This window comes from Dryas octopetala, chromosome 6 (genome assembly GCF_963921425.1).
Source record: "Dryas octopetala chromosome 6, drDryOcto1.1, whole genome shotgun sequence".
Lineage (NCBI taxonomy): Eukaryota > Viridiplantae > Streptophyta > Magnoliopsida > Rosales > Rosaceae > Dryas > Dryas octopetala.
The window spans coordinates 19,835,234-19,858,930 of record NC_141371.1 but is presented as its reverse complement, the minus strand read 5'-3'; the positions used below and the strand labels follow the sequence as shown (position 1 = coordinate 19,858,930).

The 23,697-nt window shown below is 39.4% G+C and overlaps 3 protein-coding genes across 4 annotated transcripts; 1 reads left to right on the top strand and 2 right to left on the bottom strand.

The window, feature by feature from the left end:
- Positions 1–2,101: 2,101 nt before the first annotated feature.
- On the bottom strand, positions 2,102–2,497 carry LOC147283111 (uncharacterized). Its single transcript, XM_086248358.1, has one exon. The coding sequence runs from the start codon at positions 2,495–2,497 to the stop codon at positions 2,102–2,104; it is 396 nt and encodes a 131-aa protein (XP_086104484.1).
- A 14,122-nt stretch (positions 2,498–16,619) lies between these two features.
- Positions 16,620–20,471, bottom strand: LOC147283110 (SNF1-related protein kinase regulatory subunit beta-2). Its single transcript, XM_086247068.1, has 4 exons — positions 19,748–20,471; positions 18,858–19,033; positions 18,610–18,772; positions 16,620–17,159 (listed from the first exon to the last, which is right to left on the bottom strand). The coding sequence occupies exons 1-4, from the start codon at positions 19,955–19,957 to the stop codon at positions 16,839–16,841; spliced, it is 870 nt and encodes a 289-aa protein (XP_086103194.1). The 5' UTR covers positions 19,958–20,471; the 3' UTR covers positions 16,620–16,838.
- Positions 20,472–21,924: 1,453 nt separating this feature from the next.
- MTACP3 (mitochondrial acyl carrier protein 3) lies at positions 21,925–23,589 on the top strand. 2 transcript variants are annotated; one of them, XM_086247550.1, is made up of 3 exons: positions 21,925–22,077; positions 22,777–22,985; positions 23,207–23,589. In XM_086247550.1, exons 2-3 carry the CDS (start codon positions 22,788–22,790, stop codon positions 23,399–23,401), a joined length of 393 nt encoding a protein of 130 aa, XP_086103676.1. In that variant the 5' UTR covers positions 21,925–22,077; positions 22,777–22,787; the 3' UTR covers positions 23,402–23,589. The 2 variants fall into 2 exon arrangements, with proteins under 2 accessions (XP_086103676.1, XP_086103677.1); XM_086247551.1 differs by having other exon boundaries at positions 21,932–22,047.
- Positions 23,590–23,697: the final 108 nt, after the last annotated feature.

Sequence of the window (23,697 nt, the reverse complement as noted above, 5' to 3'; positions counted from 1 at the left end):
TGCTTAGAAGGTGGCGAGCTCGGCTCATCCCAAGCCCCGCCTTCGGCTCAGGATAAGAGGAAAAGCCCTGAACTAGAGTCTGAGGTCGCCAAGAAAGTCCAGAATGAACCGAAAAGCTATGTTGGAGGACCTTTCATGGCTGGGACCGAGCTGAGCATGGTGGTTGTAGCTTCCTCGCACTTAGCAGACTTCGTCACTTGCTACAACAGTGTGCTCGGACCCAACTTCGAGAAGCCGTAATGGGGAGGGGAGAAAAATCCCGACTTCAAGAGCAAGGTCATTAGGGTGGGCAAGCATGGGTTGATGGTAAGTACAGTTTCTTTTCTATATTTTTGTCAAGATCGGATCTGACCTTCAATTATTTCTGTTCAGGCAGCCAAGATGCAATTTGAGGCGGCCAAGGCAGTGATGGACGCGGCGACACGTATACAGAGCTAGAGGGAAAAATACAAAGTCGCCGTTCAATCTACCCAAACCTAGCGTAACAAAGTCAAAGCCAAGCATAAGAGAATCACCGATTTGCACATTCAGGTTAATACATTGACAAGTGAAAAGGTAGAGTTTCAAAGAGAGCTGGATGAGCCGAAAAATAGAGTGGTCGAGCTGCAAAAGCTGAACCACGAATTGCAAGGGGAAGTAATCGAAGCCGAGTGGAGGATTGTGGCTGCTCAAAATTCAGAGGAAATCGAAGCTCGGATCAAGGGATATTTCGATTGTGCAGACAAGATCCAGGCTAAGCGCCCCGACTAGGACCTTAACTTTCTTAGTGAGGAATCTGAGGACGAGAATGTTAGAGAACAGGTACACGACCAGGGTCCACTTCAAACAGTCGAGCCGAACCCAGCTTTGATCACAACCAACGCTGATCCGCTTCAAAGCACCGAGCTACCTCAAGTCAACATCGAAGTCCCGCTACCGAACACAGAGAATGTGCCTGAAGGTCCTCAAGCTTGAAGATTCTCAGCTTTATTTTGTTTCCCCCGAGCCGAGGTGTGGCTCGGGGTTTTATTACTAACCGAACAAATTTAATTTGGATCAAGCTTAAATTTGTCAATTATGTTTAAATTTTGCACTTTTGTTGAATAAATGTAATTTTAATTATTTTTAGCTTGGTAAGCATTAGAATAATTAAAATCCAACAAGTGTTCTTAGCTCGGCAAGTATGATGAACACATTAATTAAAGTTAAAAGAAACAAGTGTTCTCAGCTCAGCAAGCATGATGAACACAAGTTTAATTTAAAAATTATGTGTGTTCAGCTTGGAAAGCATGGTGAACACATTAATTGAAGTTAAAAGAAACAAGTGTTCTCAGCTCGGCGAGCATGATGAACACAAGTTTAATTTAAAAATGATGTGTGTTTAGCTCGGAAAGCATGGTGAACACATTAATGGTACCCTTAGCTCGAGGAGCATGGTGAGAGTAAGAATTTAAATTAGCCAAGTACCCTCAGCTCGGGGAGCATGGTGAGAGGCTAAGAATTTATATTAGACAAGTGCTCTCAGCTAGGCGAGTGTGGTGAGAGCACAAGAATTTTTTAAAGACCTTTGGGGTTTGTTTCCTTTTCGAGTGTTGGGACCGCAGGTCACTCCAGCTCAGCCAGGGGTATTTAAAGACCTTTAGGGTCTGTTTCCTTTTTGGGCACCAGGACCGTAAGTCGTTCTGAGTCGACCAGAGGTATTTATAGACTTTTGGGGTCTATTAAGTTTCGGAGTAAACACTTAGAGTAGTTTTGGTATGGGGTGTAGGAGTCCCCAGTGTTTGCTTCAAAAGTAGACATAATGGGGGAAAATATGATTTATTCATGTACGAAAGTAGGTCAGGTCGGACAGTTCCCGATCCTGAATATAAAATTTACTGGTAATAAGTCTTTAAGTATTCAGCATTCCAGTTATATTTGAGAGGTTTGCCAGCTAAAGTAGTTAGGCAGTAAGTCCCTGGCCTAATTACATCAGTGACTTTATAAGGGCCATCCCAATTCGGGTCAAATGAGCTCTCTTCGATTCTAATAGGTTCTTCCTCATAACAAGGTCACCTTGTTTGAAGTTTCTAGGCTTGACCCTCTTGTTGTAGTATTTGACCACTTTCTGTTGATAAGCAGCTCAGTATAAATTGGCTTCAGTTCTTATTTCCTCAATCAAGTCCAGGCTGAATTCGAGTCTGGCATCGTTCAGATCAGGGTTATACATGTTGATCCGAAACGAAGAAGTCCTCATTTCAACCGGGATGACAACATCAACTCTAAAGGCGAGCGCGTAAGGTGTTTCGTTTGTAGAAGTACAAAAGGAGGTACGGTACGACCATAGCACTTCGGGCAGGAGTTCAGGCCAATTGCCTTTGGCCCCATCTAATTTAGACTTCAATGTCTTCTTGATGATTTTGTTGATGGCCTCAACTTGTCCATTAGATTGGGGATGGTGAGGTGCTGCGAAATGTAATTTGATGTTTAGACGTGAACAAAAAGCCTTTGAATCTTTTGCAGTCGAACTGCTTGCCATTATCAGCTATGATCGTGTGCGGCATGCTAAACCCGCATATAATGTTCTTCCAAACGAAATCTTCCATTCGTTCAGCAGTAGTGGTTGTTAATGATTCTCCCTCAGCCCACTTTGTAAAATAATCGACTGCCACCACAGACATAGTGACCTTTTTCTTTCACCATCGGCATAGGGCCGATCAGATCAAGTCCCCACTGGGGAATGGCCAAGGGTTTGACATCAGAGTTAATAGTTCAGGCGGTTGATGGGAAACAATTACGAACTGTTGGCACTTAAGGCAAGATCTGGATAGATGAGCTGCATCTTTGTTCATTGTGGGCCAAAAATATCCTTGCCTAACAGTTTTATAGGCGAGAGCTCTTCCTCCATAATGATTTCCACATATTCCTTCGTGGATCTTCTTCAACACGTCATTACCTTCCTTAGGTGTTATGCATTGTAGATAGCGTAATGAAAAACTTCTTTTATAAAGCTGACCGTCTATAATGCTGAACCGAGCTGAATGAGGTATGATCATCCAGTTCAGCTCGGGCACTGTCTGCATGACGGCTGTTTCTTCTTCAGATGTGCTAGGTTTGTCTAAGATCTCTCCACTAGAACATTCCTAGGTGATCCCATATCTGTGGTGGAAGCTAGGCGTGCTAATGCGTCAGCTCTGGCGTTTTCTGCTTTCAGGATCTGGGATATGGTGTATTCCTGAAAATCTTTAAGCAATGATTTAGTTTTTTCCAGCTAAGCTGTCATGCTCTGCTCCTGTGCCTCATATTCTTCTAGGATTTTGTTGCTCTCAGCTCTTTCGCCAATCTGAGGCCGGCGATTAGGGCCTCATATTCAGCCTCTTTTGTTGGAGGCTTGGAATCTAAAGCGGAGGGCATATTCCACAACATCCTGTTCTGGGGATACTAGTGATAGTACCGCCCCCGAATTCCACCCTGAAACCCGGAGAGGTCCTGTGGGATTCAAAATCAAGAAAAATCTTACCGAAAATTCGGCAGAACCTCCCCTGTAAATGGACTAACCCAAAAATTATAAACCTGTAAAAAACACTTCTAAAAACTTCAACCACCTCTACCACAACCAAAAAGGGTCTCAGACCCAATAATTTCAAAGAAAGCCATCTTAAAATTTAAGTGTGGTTATCAGAGCCACTATTCTATTACAAGAAATTTTTACAAAATTAAAATGGCGCCTATAGGGTCCGAGTAAGGATATGGACGTATATGCCTCAACGTGATTGGATCGACCTCCACCAAAGCTACTACCTGGGGGGAAAAATTTAGACAAAAATAGGGAAATTGTGAGATAACTCAGTGAGTGGACAGATTTATGGAAACGAAAACAAAGGTAAACTTTCTGTTCAGAAATCCTTCAGAACCACATTTAGCTCTAAAACCTCACGTCACTCTTTGAAATCCCCCAATTTTAAAAAGCTTTCAGAAACACGTTCAAAGTTGCTATTATATTTTAATAAACTAAACCAAAGCATAAAACCATTTAAAAAAAAAATTCAAACATTAAAATTTTGAATAGCTTATAAATTTAAAATAAACGCTCACATAAAAACCGTATAATACATTATAATAAAACACACCAAGTCAATTACCCATAGAACCTGTCATACATGCGTAGAGCCGAGAATTTGTCATACGCATGTAGAACCAGAAATCCTGTCTTACGTGCACATAGAGCCACCCCCAAAGGGCTGAGCATCACGACACACGGCCCAAAGCCTATGTGTGTGCCGTAATGGGTCCCAAAGACCTATCAAATCCGATAACCTTAAGGGTACTGAAAAGGTGATTGAAACTATTTCCCATAACCAAAACATAATATTTTTTTCCACGGATAGAAAATATCTTTATTGTTCCCAGAAACTTTAAATCCTCAATCCACAAAACATAAGCACAACTAGTAAACTAGTCCTCAATAAATCACATTCAAATACATAAAACCAATCAAAACGTTTGACCATAAATAAAAATATGCAATAATCCGTGTGTATATATAAAAAATAAGAAACTATTTTCATTTCTAACATCCAACAACTCATAAAGACGAATGTGTAAGACTATGTTTAAAATAACACTTATTTATTATAGAAATTTGAAACCCAAGTCTAACACCATTGATTAAATCCCAAAATAAATTTCAAAACGTTAAATATGAAATGATTGATGAGATTTTCATAAACTCTCTAGAAAAACTAAAAAGTCTATTTAAACTTCCATTTCTCAATTAAAACTTTATATCCAAATCAAATTTCGAATTTCATAAATTATTTAAAGCAACAAGCACTACAACAATTTTTGCCTAAGGCCTCCAATGATTTCCACTAAAGTTGAGGGGGCGCCAATTGCTAATGTGGCTGTTCACTAATGTTAATTATTAGTGATCATCATATTAAGTCAGACATGAACAGTGATTCCATATGCAATTAATGATTCTGATTAGTTGATTAAATTGTGGCACCCCTGTAATTTAAACTAAAAAAAGGGGTTTAGTTAATTTAGGGACTAAAAAAAGGATCAGCACACACAGATAGCACCACCAATTTACTTGTGGTTGTACTATGACCAACCCAAATTGTATAAAACAGTAACCATTTTTTCCATTTTTTATCATAAAATCCAAATCCAACTATGGAGTCTGTAAAGACAGCAATAAAGCAAGCTAATCAGTCTGTGAGACAAACTTAAAAAGCCATCTCCCGCCCATGCTCAATATTTTCCCTCCTTCTCATGGCGCCTAGTAGGTTGGATTCACATTTACCCATGACTGACTTGATAAGGTGTCAACCACTTGTGGCTGGTGGCAGGCTTTAAGGGATACTATATACAGTAAGGAAATCCTCTATAAAGTGTTTAAGATATTTACAATAGCATTCACAAGGTTGCAGTGAAGCAGGTAGACCTACTACTATACTCAAGAGACTCTGCAGAGAGAATATCATCTGCATCTACTGCTCTACACAAGATTCTGAAGCTTTACACTGTAAGGTATGACAAATTCTGAAAATTAATTGATTGTATGCGTTCAATAATTTGTCTTCACTCTAGAATATATTAAGAAGCAACACATTAGAGAACTTTAACTCAAAGATATAAGAAGTGTAATTAATCTCCCTATGCAATATATATATATAAGGAGAAAAAGCTTCAAATCACCAAGCTAGGCATATTTGGCTCAAGAAAAGAAAAAAAAAACCATAAAGCCAAAATTATGAGGGGAGAAGGTCCGGACCCTACATTGGAGGACCGGACCTCCAGTGAAGGTAGCAGCAGTGAAATGGAATTTGCACGAAGGGAGGTCCGGACGTTGCTTGGGAGAACCGAACCTCCAGAGACGACGCAACTTGAAATGGAGATTTCATGCATGGAGGTCCGGACCTCTATTTGGAAGACCGGACCTCCAGCCGGGAAAATTACACTTGAGCTCTATTTTCACTAGGGGAGGTTCTAGAGTACCAGACCTCAATGGGGCGGTCTGGTCTTCATTCTTCAAAACCTTTTCTTGTCCTACATCACTTTTCATAATAGAAATCCTATTTGGCAGTGATCTAGAGTTTAGAATATGGATAGTCATAAAAAGACACCCATGATAATGTGCTTTTATTCATTAAGCTTCTAATGGTGTGTATGAAATAGAAACGATGTGAAATTAACACAGTTAACAGAGGGAAGCTTCTAATGGGACACGCTAGTGGAACGAAGTCACACGCACAAGTGAGGGATGAATATGTAAGTAAATTGACTCCCAATACTTTGTGACCTTACATGCCATCTAAAGTAAGCAATGCATTTTTAAAGCCATATGGTTTTATTATTTAGAGAGTGAGTTTTTCTTTACAGGCTCAGGATCACGATGGTCAGGAACCAAACCGAATTTAGCTATTCAAATTAACTGCTGGTGGCTGAGGCAACCAGGCAAGTGGAGCTTCAAAAGCTTGAGATGGAGCACAACCGCAATGTGATGGAGCAGTATCGGGTTGAATTGGAGAAGATTGCAATGGTAAACACTCAAGAGATATTGAACATTCAAAGGCAGCAGTCCCACTTGGATTTCAACTTGAATGGGAGGCTTACTACAGCTGTAGACAGCTATTTAAGGGGCAGCATTGGCACAAGCACCGGCAACACTCCATACTTGGCACCCCCACTGCCCCTAGTTCAGTCTGGCACAAATTCCTTCGACCTTCCACAGATGCCAGGTGTGATTACGCCATTTTCTAGAGCAGGAATGGCTAGTCCCCAACAGTTGGCGCAATAGCATACTAGGAATGACATGGGAGCAGAGGATGGTGCTGCAGGAGATGCAAGCGCTTCAAGCAGCGGGGTTGGGAGGTCACAACACAACTGATCGACATAGAAAAAGAAATCATGGCTGCCAGTAAGAATACTTTTTGTTGTTTTGAGTAATATGCTGCTGGTATTTTGAACAGCTTTTGTGATAGAACTATAAACTTGGTGGGTTATATTATACTTTAGACTATGATATATATCACCAAGTTTGGAAGTGTGGATGAATGGTTGGGATCATATGACTAAGTGTTACGCAGCTAGTGATTATTCTTTTGTTGTTTTTGGTATCTAAGTTTCATTTTGTTTTAGAAATTGTGAAAAGTCTAGGGTAATTAATTAGAATGGTTGTAACTATGCACTTGAACCGCTGCTTGAATTAAACATGCAGTTTCAATGTATATAGCAAGTCGTATTTGCATCAATGAAGAAAGGCTGTGTGGGTTCAGCTGTGTAACTTGAGTTGTCAATTTTTTGTTTTTTGTTTTTTTTTTCTGATATGGCATTGAGGTTTTGCTACATGCCCCTCCTATTAATGGGATTGCTGGACTGAAAGTTAAGCAGAAGTGTGCTTGCTCCAATTTTAGTGTAGGCTTTCCACATTTTATGAATAATATGGTGTAACAGGCATTGCAAGTATCCATAGTATTATAAGAGCACCCTGGAACTGAAAAAATGCATATCCAGTTGTTGTAAATGAAAGATTAATTGGACACTGCAGTACATTCAATCCCACTGCAGCAATCGTTTTGTTGGGAAAATGAATTTTCAATCTTAGTTGAATAGTCACCAAAGTTCTTGCATGGTGGAGGATATTTAATTACTGAAACCAAATCAAAAACTAATACCAAGAAGGTGGGAATGCAGCAAGCAACTGTTGGAATTAGTGAGCTAGCTAACCCACTTTTAACAAGATAGTAGAAGAAACCATGGCATAACATTATTTAATAATATCAATACTCCACCAATATAGCAACCTTAGATATGGTGAACAATTGAAACCAACTAATTGCAGCATTGGTGAAGACCGGACCTTGCAGACTGACATGGCAGGTTTTGGCAGAAGTTTCCACCATTCTTACATATGGGTGGCCTTAGCTCCCTTGCCACCCCAACATCAACCTCCAACATGCTATATTGTGACTGCAGGGTGGCAATGAGCAATACAAACTAACAACAGTGGCAGTTGCATCTATTCCTACCAAAAAAAATTGGTTGCCTTTGCTAGATTTTGTTGTAGTGAAGAGTCCACTCACAGAGATAGTCCTAGCTTCGATCCTCCGCCGAATCGTTACGAGCCACGGTCGTCTCGCCTATAACACAAATAATAAAATAAGAAATTAGTCTCAATCTCCAAGACGTTAAATTTTTGTGTGCGTGTATGTTACACCTAACGTCCCACCCAACTTTCATTCCTACATGATGGTTTACGATCTACACGAATTGACCAACACACCTCCACAACCGCCCCTAAAGTTTCCCGGCTCAACCTAACCACAAACACTATAACTAATGTCGATAACTCATTCAACCAATTGTCATAAATACTCTAAAATTATGGAATATCAGTGGGGGTTCGAAATCACAGAGGTTGTCGTCCAAGGTGGCTGTTTCAAGCCCAAAATTTACCAAACATACAAAATTTCTCAATCTTCGCGTACCAACAAAACTAATATCAAATTTTCGGTATCCTAAAGATAAAATTGTCCAAAACCATACCAAAATTACCCCAAGCCTCAGCCAAACCTCAACAGACCCGAAATGGGTTCTAACCTTACAATTCCAACCTCCTAAAACTTAAATTCTTTCAATTTCAATCTAAGTTTCGGGTTCTAAACGACCAATGGGTATCTTAGGGATATAATCGTCTAAGAAAACAACAATAACAACCTACAAATCCGAAAATTACAAAGGAACCCGAAATGGCTACAATTCCCAGAAATTTCAAATTCTCAATTACTCGAAATTAATCAACATAAATCTAGGGAAAAGAAAGCCCAATGGAAAAGGAAGAAAACTCACCAAAAATAGGAATGAAAGGAGCTAGGATTTGGCCGGAATCCAGCGAGGAAGAGACGGCGAAATTGGGCGTTTCTAGATGATTTCCCGTGCGCGTGGTGGCTGGTCGGTGATAGTGGCGGCTTGGAACTGTTGGCCGACTGGTGGGGTTCACGTCGGTGGATCGTGGTGGCCGGCGAAGGCCAGTGGTGGTGGCTGGGTTGGTGTGCGGGAGAAGAGAGGAGAGGAGAGAAGAGAGAGAGAGAGAGAGAGAGAGAGAGATCGGGGGAGAGTGGCCGGCACCTGGGGGTGCTCGCCGGAGGTCGGTGGTGGTGGCTGTGGCAACTAGTGTTTGCGGGCAAAGGGAGGTTGCGAAAGAGAGAAAGAGAAAATGGAAAAAAAAAAGGGTGTGCAGGAGAGTGAGAGAGAGAGAGAGAGAGAGAGAGAAAAAAAAAATTAATACAATTTAAGAGAGAGAAGTAGAATGTTCTAGAAAGGGGGAGAAATTTATGAATTTTAAGTCCCCAAATTCAAAAGTCTAAAATGTCCTCGACTTCACACATCTCCTTATAAAATCTCTTAAAATGAACAAAGTTGAATAAAATTTAAATTTCCAAAGAAATTTGGGTCGGGTTCTTACAACTAGGACTAAGCCAGCTCCGCTGCCCATGAGGTTGGAAGATCCGTCCACAAATAGGTTCATAAGTATGGATCAGATCAGATCTTAACCGGTATAGTAAAGTCTTTACTTGTTAGTGAGGAATTATCTGGGTGTCTGATTTGATCTTCTTTTCTGATTGTAGACTCACAAATGAAATCAGAGATAGCTTGAGCTTTGACGTCTTTTCTTGGCCAATAACTGATGTCAAGTTCACCAAGCTCGATGGACCACTTGATAAGCCAACTTGAGGTTTCAGGTTTAGCTAAGATACAACTAAGTGGCTGATCAGTTAATACCACTATGGAATGAGCTTGGAAATAAGGCCGTAAATTCCGAGCTGAACTGACAAGGGTCAATGCCATCCTTTCAAATTTAGGATACCTGGTCTCAGCATTAAGAAGTGCTCGGATCATATAGAAGACTGGGTGCTGAATTCCATCAACTTCCCTGACCAATACCGAGCTGAGTGCTGAGTTGGATACTGAAAGATAAAGGAATAGATCTTCTCCTTCTTCAGGTTTAGATAAAATTGGGGGCTCGCCATATGCTCTTTTAGATCGTGGGAAGCTTGTTTGCATTGAGGCATCCAATTGATGGTTTTTCCTGCTCCTTTCAGAGCTTTGAAGAAGGGTAAGCATCGATCAGTGGACTTTGAGATGAAACAATTTAGAACTGCAATCCTCCCAGTTAAGCTTTGAATCTCTTTGCGTGTTTAGGTGACTTCATATTAATCAGGGCTTGGATCTTCTCTGGGTTGGCCTCAATTCCTCTTTGGCTGACCATGTAGCCAAGGAACTTCCCATATTTAACTCCAAATACGCACTTCGCAGGGTTAAGTCACATCTGATATTGTTTGAGGACTTTTAATATATCTGAAAGATCCTTGACGTGGTTGTTAGCCTTGACGCTCTTAACTAGCATGTCATCCATATAAACTTCCATGGATTTTCTTATAGATGATCTGAACATATGGTTGACCAACTTCTAATAAGTCGCCCCTGCATTCTTGAGTCCGAATGACATGACTTTGTAACAGTACATGCCTCGATCGGTTACGAAGGAAATATTTTCTTAGTATGGTTTGTGCATAAGGATTTGATTATATCATGAATAGGCATCCATGAAGCTGAGAAGTTTGTGTCCCACCGGGGCGTCGACCAGCTAATCTATCCTTGATAGGGGGAAACTATCTTTAGGAAATGCCTTATTTAGGTCGGTGAAGTCCATACACATCCGCCATTTTTCGTTGCTCTTTTTGACCCACATTATGTTGGCGAGCCAATTCGGATAGTTGACCTCTCAGATGAAACATTTCTTCTGAAGCTTAGTCATCTCTTCAACTATGGCAGCATAACGAACTGGGTCGTATGCCCTTCTCTTTTAGAAAACAGGCTTGCTCATAGGGTCAATGTTCAACTTGTGGGTGATCACGTCAGATGAGATGCTTGGCATGTCATCATATGACCAAGCGAACACTTCAGCTTTAGCACGGAGGATTGCTAAAATATCGGACCGCTGTGAAGGACTAAGTCTAGACCCGACCTGAATGAATCGATCTGGCATATCATCAAAGATTGGGACCTCTTCCCAATGTTCAACTAGAAGAGGCCAAGCTGGCGTCTTCGGATCTGATGCGAAGTCGAATGTTTCTGCCCTAGGCCATCACCCAGCATCGACGATGAAGTCCAACTCTTGGGAGTTCGGTAGTTAGAGTTTGGTAATTGGCCTTTCTGTTTGATGGAAGCTGCGTAACATGTCCTAGCTGAACATTGGTCTCCCTGGATAGTTACGCATTCATCACCAATGAGGCATTTGATGAGAAGGTTACCATAATATACAATATAGTCCAGCTCGACCAAGGCTGGTCTCCCCAAAATAACATTGTAAGCAGATGGTCTCTTGACGACAATGAAATAGGTCATGCAAGTCGGCTTAATGAAGCCTCGCCCAATGGACAGAGAAAGATACATGTGTCCGAGAGGTTGGACTACTTCACCACCAAATCCGATCAGAGCTGGGGTGTTGGTTTCGAGCTTGTCCTTATCAATGCCCAACTGCTTAAAGTCTGAATAGTAGAGAATGTTGTCTGAGCTCCCTCCTTCAACGAAAGATCGAGCTGCTGTGGTTCCAGATACTTCAATTACTATGACGACCAGATCATAGTGCGGAAAGATGACTTCTTAGCGTTCATCTGCCTCGAAGATAACCAGAGCCCAGTTCCTGCATTGCTTCTTGGAAGAGCTCGGCTTATCCGCCTGGATTGATAGCGATTCATGGACTTCCCTGATATAGCGTTTCTGAGCTCGGTTAGAACTCCCCACAAAAGTCGGTCCTCCGCCGATCGAACCGATGGCGGCTTCCCTGGTGTTAGAGGTGTTGGTTACCTATCTCTATTTATCTCTTTTCTCTTTCAGAGCACCAGTAAGAAATTGATTGATCTTGCCAGCTCAGGTAAGGGTTTCTACCGCATCACGCAGGGCATAGCAATCGTTAGTGACGTGACCATGGTTGGAATGGTATTTGCAGTAAATGGCCTCTTTCAATCGGTTAGGAGGTGGACCTCGGATTTCTTTGGGGACAGTAAGCTGATCTTTGATCTTGGAAAGTATTGTTTCCAAGCTCGCATTCAGTGGAGTGTACTCCGTATACTTAATGTACTTAGGTCTTTTACTCAAGAGTTGACGAGGCCCATCAACTTTAGCCTTTTTCTCCTGGGTTTGAGGCTTAGGGCTTGTAATTTATGCCTCCTTCCTCTTAACTACAGTTTGGTTAGACTTGAGTGCCTTTACCTGGGCGTCCCACTCTTCTGAACGAGCGCACTTGGTGGCTTCGGTAGAGAGTTCATCGTAGCTGGTGGGAGGATTTCTCATCAAATGTGAACATATACCGCCAGCACACAGACCTTGCATAAGAGCATTTTTAGCTGAACGGTCATCACAGTCATCGCACTTCTTATACTCCACGTTGAAGCATATGAGGTAAGTTTTGAAACTTTCTCCCTCCTGTTGTTTGATTAATGACATATCGTTCAAGTTGTAGAGTCGTTCGGATACAACCCGATATCTGGTCAAAAAAGCTTGTCTAAGATCGGAGAAGGAGTCAATGGAGTTCGGCTAGAGACTTCAGAACCATCCCCGAGCTGATCCCTTCAAGGTTGAAGCCTTCAAGGTTGAAGGGAAGATTCGACACTTAGTGGCTTCGGATGCTTGGCGAGTTTCCATGGCATATCTGAAGTTTTCGAGATGATCATATGGATCCTTGGTCCCATCATATTGGTCCATCTTAGGGGGTTTGGTGTCCCTCAAGACTTTAGCATCCATAATTCTGCTGGTGTATGGAAGATGGAGTTCTTCTCCATGATCGCTTCGGCCCGTGTATCCCCTAGAGATCTCGACCTGGCCTAGCCGATCATGGACGCTCCAGATTTGGTTTTGTACCAAATTGTGGATAAGGTTCTCCACATCAAGTGTGTTCGGTCCGGGTGTGGTTTCTGTTGACCCCTCAATTTGGTCGTCGATCGTTCGTTCATCGGTTGACGAGTGATCCTTTCACTAACTAGGCGCCGTTCAGACATGATCATGGTGGGTCCAAGTCGATCTCCAATAGGCTGTCTTCCTGAGTGTGTCCCCGAAGTAGAGTGTTCGGGGTTAGCCTCGACCGTTTAATTGGCGACAGGGTCGAGTTGGCTTCTGACTAGAACTCTCGGTCCATTCGAACCAGGTGGGTTTAGAGTTCCTAGCCTGGATTCGATTGGGACACGTTGTTCGCCAGTCGGCTCAAGGGGGTTACCTTCTTGAGCATCTAGAGATTCTCTCCTGAAGGCTGCCCGTTTACGTTGAAGAAACAGACGGACGTTCAAGAATTCGAACTGTTCGGCTAGGGGCATATCCTCAAAACCTGGGAAAGTACAGCCAACATTTTGCTGAGTTGGATGGTTATCGACATCTGCTTGGGTGATTCGCTGAGAGGATGATAGGGAGTGGGCCTCCTGTTTAGTTCAGGTCTGTCTTGATTGGAGGCCAGATCTTCCGCTCTTCTCAAGTTGAGCTCAGTAACGAGCAATTTCAGCAGCTTGCTCTGCTTGTTTGGCTATGAGTTCGTTGTTCCACTTAAAGAGTTCATTCCCAGCGGCCAAGTGTCTTTGGTTTTCCCTAAGGAGCCTATTGGCGATCTTGATTTTCAAAGGGTTTTTAGACTTGGTCGTTTTAGCAGGATGTGCCTTTCTCGTTCTGTCGGGAGTCTTAGGTTAATGTCGTTGTTGACTATGTTGGGATTCTTCTGAAGAAGAGCTGTTGTTATGAGAGGTGGTCATGTTGTAGGGAAGAAGGTAGTAACGATTGTCGGGGGAAGGACTTAGCAATCGCAGTGATGAACACAATGGCTGAGCGCAAGTTTCCCCCAGACGGTGCCAATCTGTTGATGCAAAAATCTGTCAAATGTTGCAGCAACGTCAAAGAGATGAGCTGGACAATGATTGTACCATTGACTGGTGATGAACAAAGCTTGTTGGATTGCTAGATGATCTTGATGAACCCTTCCTGCATGAACAAAGATCAAAATAACATGGACCAGTGTGGTACCAGCCTAATATACTCCAATGATGAAGTCAATGATGTATCTTAGGTGGTGTTTGAATAAGAATAGGGAAAAACAAGCAAGAACAAAGGTTGAACTTGGGAGAATAATGAAGAACAAGGTAAGAACTTCTGGGGATATTCTCAGTGGCTGTGTATATTTTTCTTGTGTTGTTGTGAACCCCATTTTTGTGCATATAAGTGAACTTATATAGGCAAAAGGAAGGACAAGGGAAGTTTACCTGCATGAAGATGAACGCTGGTGAAGAAGCCACGTCTAGGATTCGAAACAGTGCCATGCACAACTACCAAGCACTTATGCATTCAATGCCTGTATTGAATGCAAATGTGATTAGTCATAGTTGATTGTCCCAAAAGTCATTATTGGAGCCTAGACTGTCATACTTTATAGCATGTCCCATCACAAATACTCAAGTGTGGCGGTTCATCCTAATTCTAATTTTTTAGTATAGCGGTGAAACGGTAGATTCGAGCCGAACTGGACATAGGTATTTTCCCTAAATCATCGCCTAAGGGTTGAGAGATGTGCCTGATGGGCCCATAGATAGTCTAAGCCGAACTAGGTACTTGGAAACCAAGAAAACGAGTCAAAAATGATCTTTTGGAAGATCATATCGGTTAAATTGCATCAGAGATATCGAGCCGAATTGACATATGCAGAGATGTGCATTCAAATAAAAGCGAGCAATCTTCAAGCAATGAGTTCGGTTCGGACCGAAGGTGATCCAACTGATCAGAGCCAACACGTTAGTAGAGATACACTACCAATTAAGTCAATGGTTAAGAAGTCAAAGTGCCAGGCAGGATTCATGATGCCTGATATATTCATAAAATGCATAATTATTATACCACTTTTACCTTTTATTTTGTAATGTTTTTGTGTGAAATTGGTTGTTTGATGTGTTTTGTGAGTTGATTTAGGAAATACAACCCAAGGACGAAATTGAAGGAAAACGATGGGATTTTGGAGCTTTAAAATGTCAAAGAGGAGAAAAAAGCAAAAAGGGATATTTTTGGAGTAGAAATTATTGGGCAGATCAGACGCGGAATAAACGGCATCTCCTCGGAGCAAACCAGATGTCGTGCCTTGTACTGTTGGAAAGATACAGATATTAGCTTTCCGAGGAATTTTACAGTTCGTGATTTGCATTTTTCTAGTAGAAGTTATGGCTATTTTAGTAAAGGTAGTTCAGGCAGGAGATTTTGTGCGAAAATGCAAAGCAATTCTTTTTAGATTTCTTTCTTGGAGCTCAATTGATGTTATGTGTATTTGGGAAGTATCTAGAGGGATCCAAGTTTATTTTTTAAGGTCTAATCCTATTTTTATTGGGATTTTGGATGCCAAATCATCAATGACAACTCATCATAAGAATAATCTAAGTCCAACAAGGAAAGTCTTTACCAAATAAGAAAAGGATTTGTTTCTTATTTCAAGGGAGAAGATCATCATCTAAAGGGAGGAGACTTACAATTGAAGGAAGCAGAGAATTCTTAGCAACGTTGCAGCTAGGGGTTTTCATCGTTTTCTGGATTTAATCAAGATCATTGTCCGGGTTTACTCTATGACAAAACTCAATCTCTTTGTTTTTGTAGTTATTGTTATGGATAGCTAAACTTCTTTATTAGGGCTAGGATGTAGCCTGATTATGAATATCCAATTTCAATAGTTGTATTATTTTCTCTTTATTATTACATGTTGAGTTTATGTTACTATTCTTAATGCTTTGAATGTCTGGCCAACATTTAATTGATATGATGACTAAATTGAGACCTAACAAGTAATATTTTATGTTGCTTCTGGTAATATAAACCATGATTTGAATGAGTGCTATAGCAGGACTAACATGAATCATGCAATTTCTCCAAGATTTTTCCATGAACTCAATGGGTTTCTGGTTTTCTAAATTTGTTGCTCTAATAGAGAATGAGTTGTTAATCGGAAATACTTTTGGTTGAGCCTTAGTAAGGGATATCAAATAACTTAGGGAAATCCAGTTGTCAATATGGATAGTAATTAGGGATTAATATGCTAAAGGAATTGGGTAGGATTAATCAAGTGAATCTGATGCTCTAGTGTTCATAATCTTGATCGTTCTTCGTGCCTGTTTGTTTATTTGCTTAGTTTTAGTAATTTGGTTTATTAAAGTTAAACAAAAGGTTGATCAAATAGAGTTTAAGTTAATTATTTGATAATTAGTAAATTAAATAATCTCCGTTGGAACGATATCTTACTTATCACTATTATTACTTGGAATAATTTTGTATGCTTGCAAATATTCTTATCAATGCCACGTGGAAATTTGCGGTTGGTCACTGAACCTTCGTGGATTTATCCACAAACACCCATGAAATTTGATATCAGTCTGCACAACATCTCTTTGATCATGAAGTCCTTTACCCAAGTCTCCATCAGGCACATTTATCCGGAAGCAAATTTTGACGCTGATTATGTTGCCTCACTTGGCCATTCATGTTGTACCACTACTATCTGGACCTTCCCTCTCTCTTACCATATGGATCTTAAAATTTACACATTTTCGAAAAACACATAAAAAGAAAAAGTCAAATGAATGAACAACCGAAAACTGCATGAGTCAGTATGCATGTAAAAGCAGTTGGATCAATGGCCATTAAGCAATGGCATTGCGTGAAAATACAATCTTGAAGTTTCACCTGATAATCCTCTCTCATCATACTTAAGCCAGTAAAATGGCATTTAACTTTTAAATTTATATAAACTAACTACATGAAGGGATCCATGGAGTACAGACATTCTGTATGTTTGTTTATCTCTACAAGGACTTGTAGAGAACCACTGTCACATACTTTGCTATAAACCTCTCTGTTGTACCAAGTGCCACCACAGATGGGCCACTCTTCCCTCTCTGCATGTAGAGATGATTAAGCACCACATGTTGAGGTCTTGACAAAGGAGGTGGCATCTCCATGTAAGACGAAGGTGCATTGAGCAGTGTCATTTGTAGGTGTGGAGGAACCAATGGTGGCTCTTTCGCAAAATCTTCAGATCCAAGTTGCAGGTTGTTATAACTCGAGTCTGGGGACTGGGGAGGTTCAAAACCAGAAATGCTTCCAATGTCTTCTGGAACATAATCCTGCAGAACAAATCAATAATATCTATCAGCTTGATAGACTCAGGCATCCAAGCCTAATTTTCCAACAAATTTTGGACACTCATAATTAGAACTATACATTAGACCCAAGATAACCCAGACATGAGAAAACACAAGTTGATGCCACTTTAGAGATTAAAAACAGAAGACACTAATTCAGAAAAGAAATAAGAAAAGGGTAACCAGCATATATGCTTCTTGATTAAAAATTCTCAAAGAAATGTGCAATTTCAATTAAAGGAGAAAAAACATACATTACACGTATATGGAAAGATTCAAAGCTACACCCCTTGTTGTCACACCCCTTAATGGGTTTTAATGAGATCAGTATTTTTTTAAAATCCACCGTCTCATGAGATCATGCATGCCAAATTTTACATTGAATAGTCATCTTCAAGTTTTGTGAGCATGGCGAGCATGTGCAGAAATTCTAATCCGACAGTGGGTTAGGGGGGTGTAACAAAAACCAATTTTAAACTGGGTGTAATTTGATCCTTCTCCTATATACAAGTTTTGGATAGAAAGATTTTGAATAGAAACTGGATAGCAGTACAATGAAGGTGAACAAGCAGTCCACCAAAAATGCAAGCATAAATTTAAAACCTAAGCCAAGTTGATGGTATTAAATCAATGTTGATGGAAATATTGAGAGTCTGAAAATACGGAAATGTCAACAAAACATCAATATCAAGAGAAATTAGACTGTAAATGATGGACACTTTGAATGAAATGTTTGAAAGGAAAATATTGGTAAATGTTGTATCTAATATTGATACTCGCTGAAAAGAGAAATATTAAAGGATATTATGGATACTATGTACTATATAGCTAAAGGAAAACAAAGTCCAGAAAAGTAGGATTTATATTAAAAGAAAAATAACCACTATGCAAAAACAGATCTCAGATGTTTCAACGAATTCATGTGCAATAGAATTTATAAATGATGATATTACACTAAACATCAAGCAATGCCATTATAATATCTATATTGTAAGAGTTTGAATTCTGTGTGTCTATTCATCTCTTAGAAAGGGCTAATTATAGTTACAAGAGTTGACAAAACAGCTAAGGAATTAAAACCTACAGCTAGTAAATTAAAGGCCTATAATTAAGCAATTTACATAACTATTAACAGCTAGCAAATACAATGAATAGACATAGTTCACTATTTAGACTAATAACTATTATTAAGGAGGTTGTTTAACATATATTTCTGAGATAATTCTTGTGCTAAAGAAACCGAACATTTTAAGAGAAGTTTATACTCATTAATCCCTGATCGAGTCTTAAGAGAAGGTTATACTATTAATCGGATCTGACTAGCAGTTTTCTAGTTCTGAATGAGATCAATAAATATATCCAAGGGCTCTATAGTTCGGTTGTCACATTCATATTCTATATATCTATTAACTCAAGATATCACAATTATTACCTGCAAGTCTAAAAGGTTGTAAGAATTGCCAGAATCATCTTGGGTCAATGGAAAGTCAGGAGCACACCTCCACTGCCCATCAACAATAAACCTATACTGGTAAACACCGGATGGCAGTACTTTCATAATAGTAAAGTCTTTCCCAGATCTCTGTAAGAGCATTCTGAAAAACAGATAGAATTACAAACTAAGGCAGGAGTTCATGTACTGCAAACTAAATTCATAATTTAAACATATTTTTCCAGAACCTTGTCTTCCAATTATCCCACGACCCTTCCACAGCTACTTCCTTCCCACCATAGCTCCATGTAATCATAGTTGGAATTCCTTGTTCACAGTACATGTCTTCATATCCTGAATTTTGCATCCGTGAGTGGTTTGGGATGTGCAGCTCATCAGGTCTTTGTAATGGAACCACAGGAACCTGGATAGAGAAGAAAATAATAGAATTGAACAGAAGGATCATGGATTGCCATGGATCAACATTAAGAAAAGACTATCAAAAGGGTATTCAAGGGGCCTCACACTAAAAATCAAGTATTAGAGCCTAGTAGTGGAGCACAGGATAGATTTATGTAAAAACTGATATTCCAATGTCAGGAAAAAACATAAACTTTATTACTTGGTTTCCGGTTATCGTCCTACAGTTGACCACTGTTACTTCTGTTTTTTCTAATTCAATGATTCAGAATACATGCTTATCACAAAGAGCCACATAGCCAATGCATCAAAGATAAGCAGATTGCATGATGATAAAGCGATTGACTTTTTCTGATTTCCAGATAAAGTAGGAAAACAAAGAAACAAGAAAGTATATGATTGAGGGATTTTAAGCACAAACCCACATAGCCTCTCCGAAGTTGCTTGGAAGATGGAGCAACTAGTGAACTTCTAAGAGACATTAACATTGATTTGGTGGTATCTCCGAAAGATATCAAACAAAAAGAAAAACAAAATTCAGTTAACAATTCCACAGCATAATTCACAGCCATGGAATTTTCACAGACCCAGGAATGATTTGGTTTAACTTCTAAAGCTAAATCACAGAAGTCTCCAACTTTAAGAAACAGCAAAAGCACATACTATGAAAATAAATAAATAAATAAAAAGTAAAGATGAGGGGAAAAAAGGAACTGACTTGGGGAGTGAACATCAACGGGGAGTGAGTGGCCCTAGGGCTATGAGGAGGTGACTGCCCCATCAACTCAGACGACCCATCACCGCCGCCTCCGACAACACCACCACCATGGCCATGGGCATGGCCCTCCTGCAGGGTCCCACCACCACCCTCTTCCTCAGCCCCTGATTGGCTTCCACCACCATCTTCTCTCACATTCACATTCCCCATTACGATTGTACCAATATCACCACCACCACCACCACCAAGTACCAACCCACAAAAACAAAATCACGAAAGCAGCATACCCACTTTGCAGAATCGGAATCCAAACTCATATGATGAAAAATCACAAATTTTAATTAATTCAATCTTCAAAACCCAAAAACAAAAACAGCCCAACAAATAAAAACCTGGGATATAGAGAGAAAGAGATTATCAGATTAAGAAGCACAAAGCAGCAACAACGCAGAAGGGGGCAAGCAGACCGCAGATGGAAAGAAGAAAGTGAAAAAAAGGGGGTAAGTAATTAATTGTTTGATGAGTAATAATAAATAATCATAAATAAAAAAAAGTAATAATCTCCGATGAGTTTGGAAGATCGAATGGTGGCCCAATGATGGTGTTGGTTTAATGGGGATGCTCTTCACGTCATCATATTGACAAAGTCTTTTTCTTTAGCCTTTGAGCCTTTTAATCTCTCTCTCTCCCACAAGTCACAACACTCCACACACAAAGCCGCAACGGAGAATGAAGGCCATTCAGTTTGAGGAGACCCTTTATTTTTATATTTGTCATTATTTTCTTTGATTATCAGAAATACTTTTTTATTACCAAAATTATTTTACGGAGAACTTGAATTTGTTGGTATCCTACTGGTACTATCCTTTTTCGGTTCCTTTTCTCTCTTTTTGTTTAGTATTTTGAGTTTTTTTCACTTTAGTATCTCAATTATGATTTGTGTCTAAATTAGTATATAAACTATAATATCTCATAATTTGGTATCTAAATTTTTTTTGTAGTAAAAGTGCAAAATCAAATTTCTATTAGAATAATTGTCATACAATTTAATCAAGAATAATGCTAGAGATTCTAAATTTAGATTTTAAATGATGCAGCAGTATATGTTTCTGTATGTTACGAAAAATTATTGGGTGTATCCGATACACCGTCACGTGGTGTAAACAATCCAACATATAAGGGTATTATTGGACGATATATTTATATTAGTAGGGTATAGTATAACATTCATCCATATTATGACATGTTGGATTGGTTACACTACGTGACGGTGTATCGGTTACACATAAAAATTTCTCGTATGTTACTTATTGCAAATAAATGAACATCAAAATGGAACCAAATATATATATTTATAAACGTTGTCACATCATTTATTATCCTAATTTGGAATTTCTAATATTACTCATACTAAGGACCCTTTTGGGATTGTAGTTAGACAGATTGTAGTTAGACAACAAAAAATTTTTGTAGATGACAATTTTAAGTCACTCACAACAGTTTTTGTTTTGTAATAAAAGCAAAAGTTGTAGTATTTCACAATTCTAACTTACTCACTACCATTTTGAAAAACAATTATTTATATGCTTTTCAAAACTTTTATGAATGAAAGTTGTGGGCTTCATTAATAAAAAATTTGTGTTTCCCAATATACCCTCAATTTTTATTCAAAATGACAGAGGTTTATCCTTTATATCAGGCAGTTTTTAGTATTATGTTCATTTTAGTAATTATACATAACCACAACAATTTTATATTAAAATTTACCAAACACATTGATATTGTTTTTTGCACTTACAGTACTTTTGAAAACATAATTTATCAAACACTTAACTGCTTTATTTTACAACTGTTTTACTTCAGAATTGTATTTTTCACAGTAATACTAAATACGAGTAAAGTTCAAATACTAAACCAAAACAACGTTTTAATTTTGGATGTTGAGTTGGTTGATTTGGGACATAGCATGGACCATGCAGGTAATTAAATGGTTGTTTTAGGCTTTGAGCCTAAAAATTAATAAATGGTTGTTTGCAAAAAACAAATAAAAACAGAGAGAGTGTTGGGTTGGGCTTTTGATATCGATTCACTAGGCTCCAAAACCCACGCAGGTCCAATTAGGAATTAGCCAGATGCTCATTGGTCCGCCGCAGGTCTATCTCACCCCCTATGTTTATAGACAAGGCCTCCTCCGCCTTTCTAAAGCGACCTCAAAAACGGGGAAAGCAGCCAACTCTAATTTGTTTTCAGTGCGGCATTAAAGCAAACAGATAGATAGCAAAGCCAACAGCGGCAGTCTCGTGAGTGATCAGTCTCTACTTTGTTTCCTCGTATGTTCGTTTCTTCTCCACTTTACTGTTTTTGCTTTTTTGTACCACCATAACCATTTTGTGTTTTCTGCTTGAAATTTAAGTAACGGCAAATTTGGACTGTAATTTCTTGTTTTACCATATGCCTTTCGATTACTGGTTATCACTCTATTTTCGTCTTGCTCCTTATTCCAAATACTTTGCCCTGTTTACAATGGTATTGGGTTTTGTCAGCTTGCAATGATATTCCACAAGATTTTAGCTAAACAAGTTCTAAACACAAATACAGTAGTTCTTAATTGTGCACTATATGACTGATCAAATCTTGAATGCAAGGTTTCAAAAGGCAGAATTTCATTGTTAAGGAAAGAAATCTCACATGGGTTAGATAGAATTCTTGATATGACTTCAGAACTTTCATATGGCCTTTAACACCTGATGGCTTAAGCTTTTGAATAGATGATCGTTTGTTACTTAGAATACTTCATTTAGCTGCAAAACTATTTCTGCTTGCATTTTCCTCTTTACCTTACAAGTTTCCTAGAAGTTTCTTTGGTTGCATGTGGCCCAACAACCACATGCAACTGAGCTTTGTTGCATTTAAAAGGGTCATGTCATGGCCACATTACTTACACGTTGATTGGTTAGTTGTGATGATAATCTTGATGCTTTCCTATATTTGTATGTGCCGACTTGAAACTGAGTTTTGTTGGTTTCCAGATCTCCTCAACATGCAAAGCATTAGAAATTCCATCTTGTGGCATGTGAGAGTGGGGAGTTCAGCTGAAAAATGGTTGCTCACTGAAAGAGGGAATGCGCTCAAATGTTTGAGCCGCCGTATGTGTGCAGCAACAGGTACCAACACTGATCAAATAATGGACCAAGTGATTGGACTGGTGAAGAAATTTGATAAAATTGATGCATCTAAGGTAGTTATTTCACTCTTACTGTTTTCATTTCACTAGTTTCTGTGTCATCTGTGCATTCTATGCTTGTTGGAATTGATGGACCACCAATCACTCATTCATTAGAGAATTGTGTGTTGAGTTTCTTGAACTTGATGCTGCCTTAATTTCAGCCTAGATTAACCTTGTCCTCACCCAATAACAAGAATGTGAGAAAATTGACAGGCCACTTGACCCCTGAACAGGTTACTGAAACAGCTGATTTCCAGAAGGATTTAAGCCTGGATAGTTTAGACAGGGTGGAGCTGGTTATGGCCTTTGAGGAAGAATTCTCCATTGAAATCCCTGAGGAGAAAGCCGATAAGCTGACCTGCTGCGCTGACGTGGCAAAATACATAGTTTCTGGAGCTGAGCAGAAGAGTAATTTAGGTCCTGAGTAGTTTTCATAGGATGATATCTGTAGATGAAGTGTCTTTAAGGATTCTTTAATTTCTTTAATTAGTCTTAAAATATTGTTGGTAAACCTTGAGGTTGATTGAGATCGCCTCTCATTTTGTAAAACTTATAGTCATATGATATTCATCACCTTACTGGCCAGTTTAACAAAATATGATTTAATTTTTGTGAAGTCTTTACATACATGATGTCTGCTTTCATATTTTCCTTTACCTGTATATACTTACATCTGATAAGTACAATGAGCTCAAACCCCTGTATCTCAATGTTCCCAAACTTA

Coding starts and splice junctions, on each gene's coding strand:
- LOC147283110 (XM_086247068.1), bottom strand. CDS start 19,957: ATGGGGAATGTGAATGTGAGAGAAGATGGTGGTGGAAGCCAATCAGGG. Junction 19,034..19,747: donor CGTTGATGTTCACTCCCCAA/GTCAGTTCCTTT, acceptor TTCTCTATCCAG/GTTCCTGTGGTTCCATTACA. Junction 17,160..18,609: donor ACAACCTTTTAGACTTGCAG/GTAATAATTGTG, acceptor TTTGTTCTGCAG/GATTATGTTCCAGAAGACAT.
- LOC147283111 (XM_086248358.1), bottom strand. CDS start 2,497: ATGGCAAGCAGTTCGACTGCAAAAGATTCAAAGGCTTTTTGTTCACGT.
- MTACP3 (XM_086247550.1), top strand. CDS start 22,788: ATGCAAAGCATTAGAAATTCCATCTTGTGGCATGTGAGAGTGGGGAGT. Junction 22,986..23,206: donor ATAAAATTGATGCATCTAAG/GTAGTTATTTCA, acceptor ACCCCTGAACAG/GTTACTGAAACAGCTGATTT.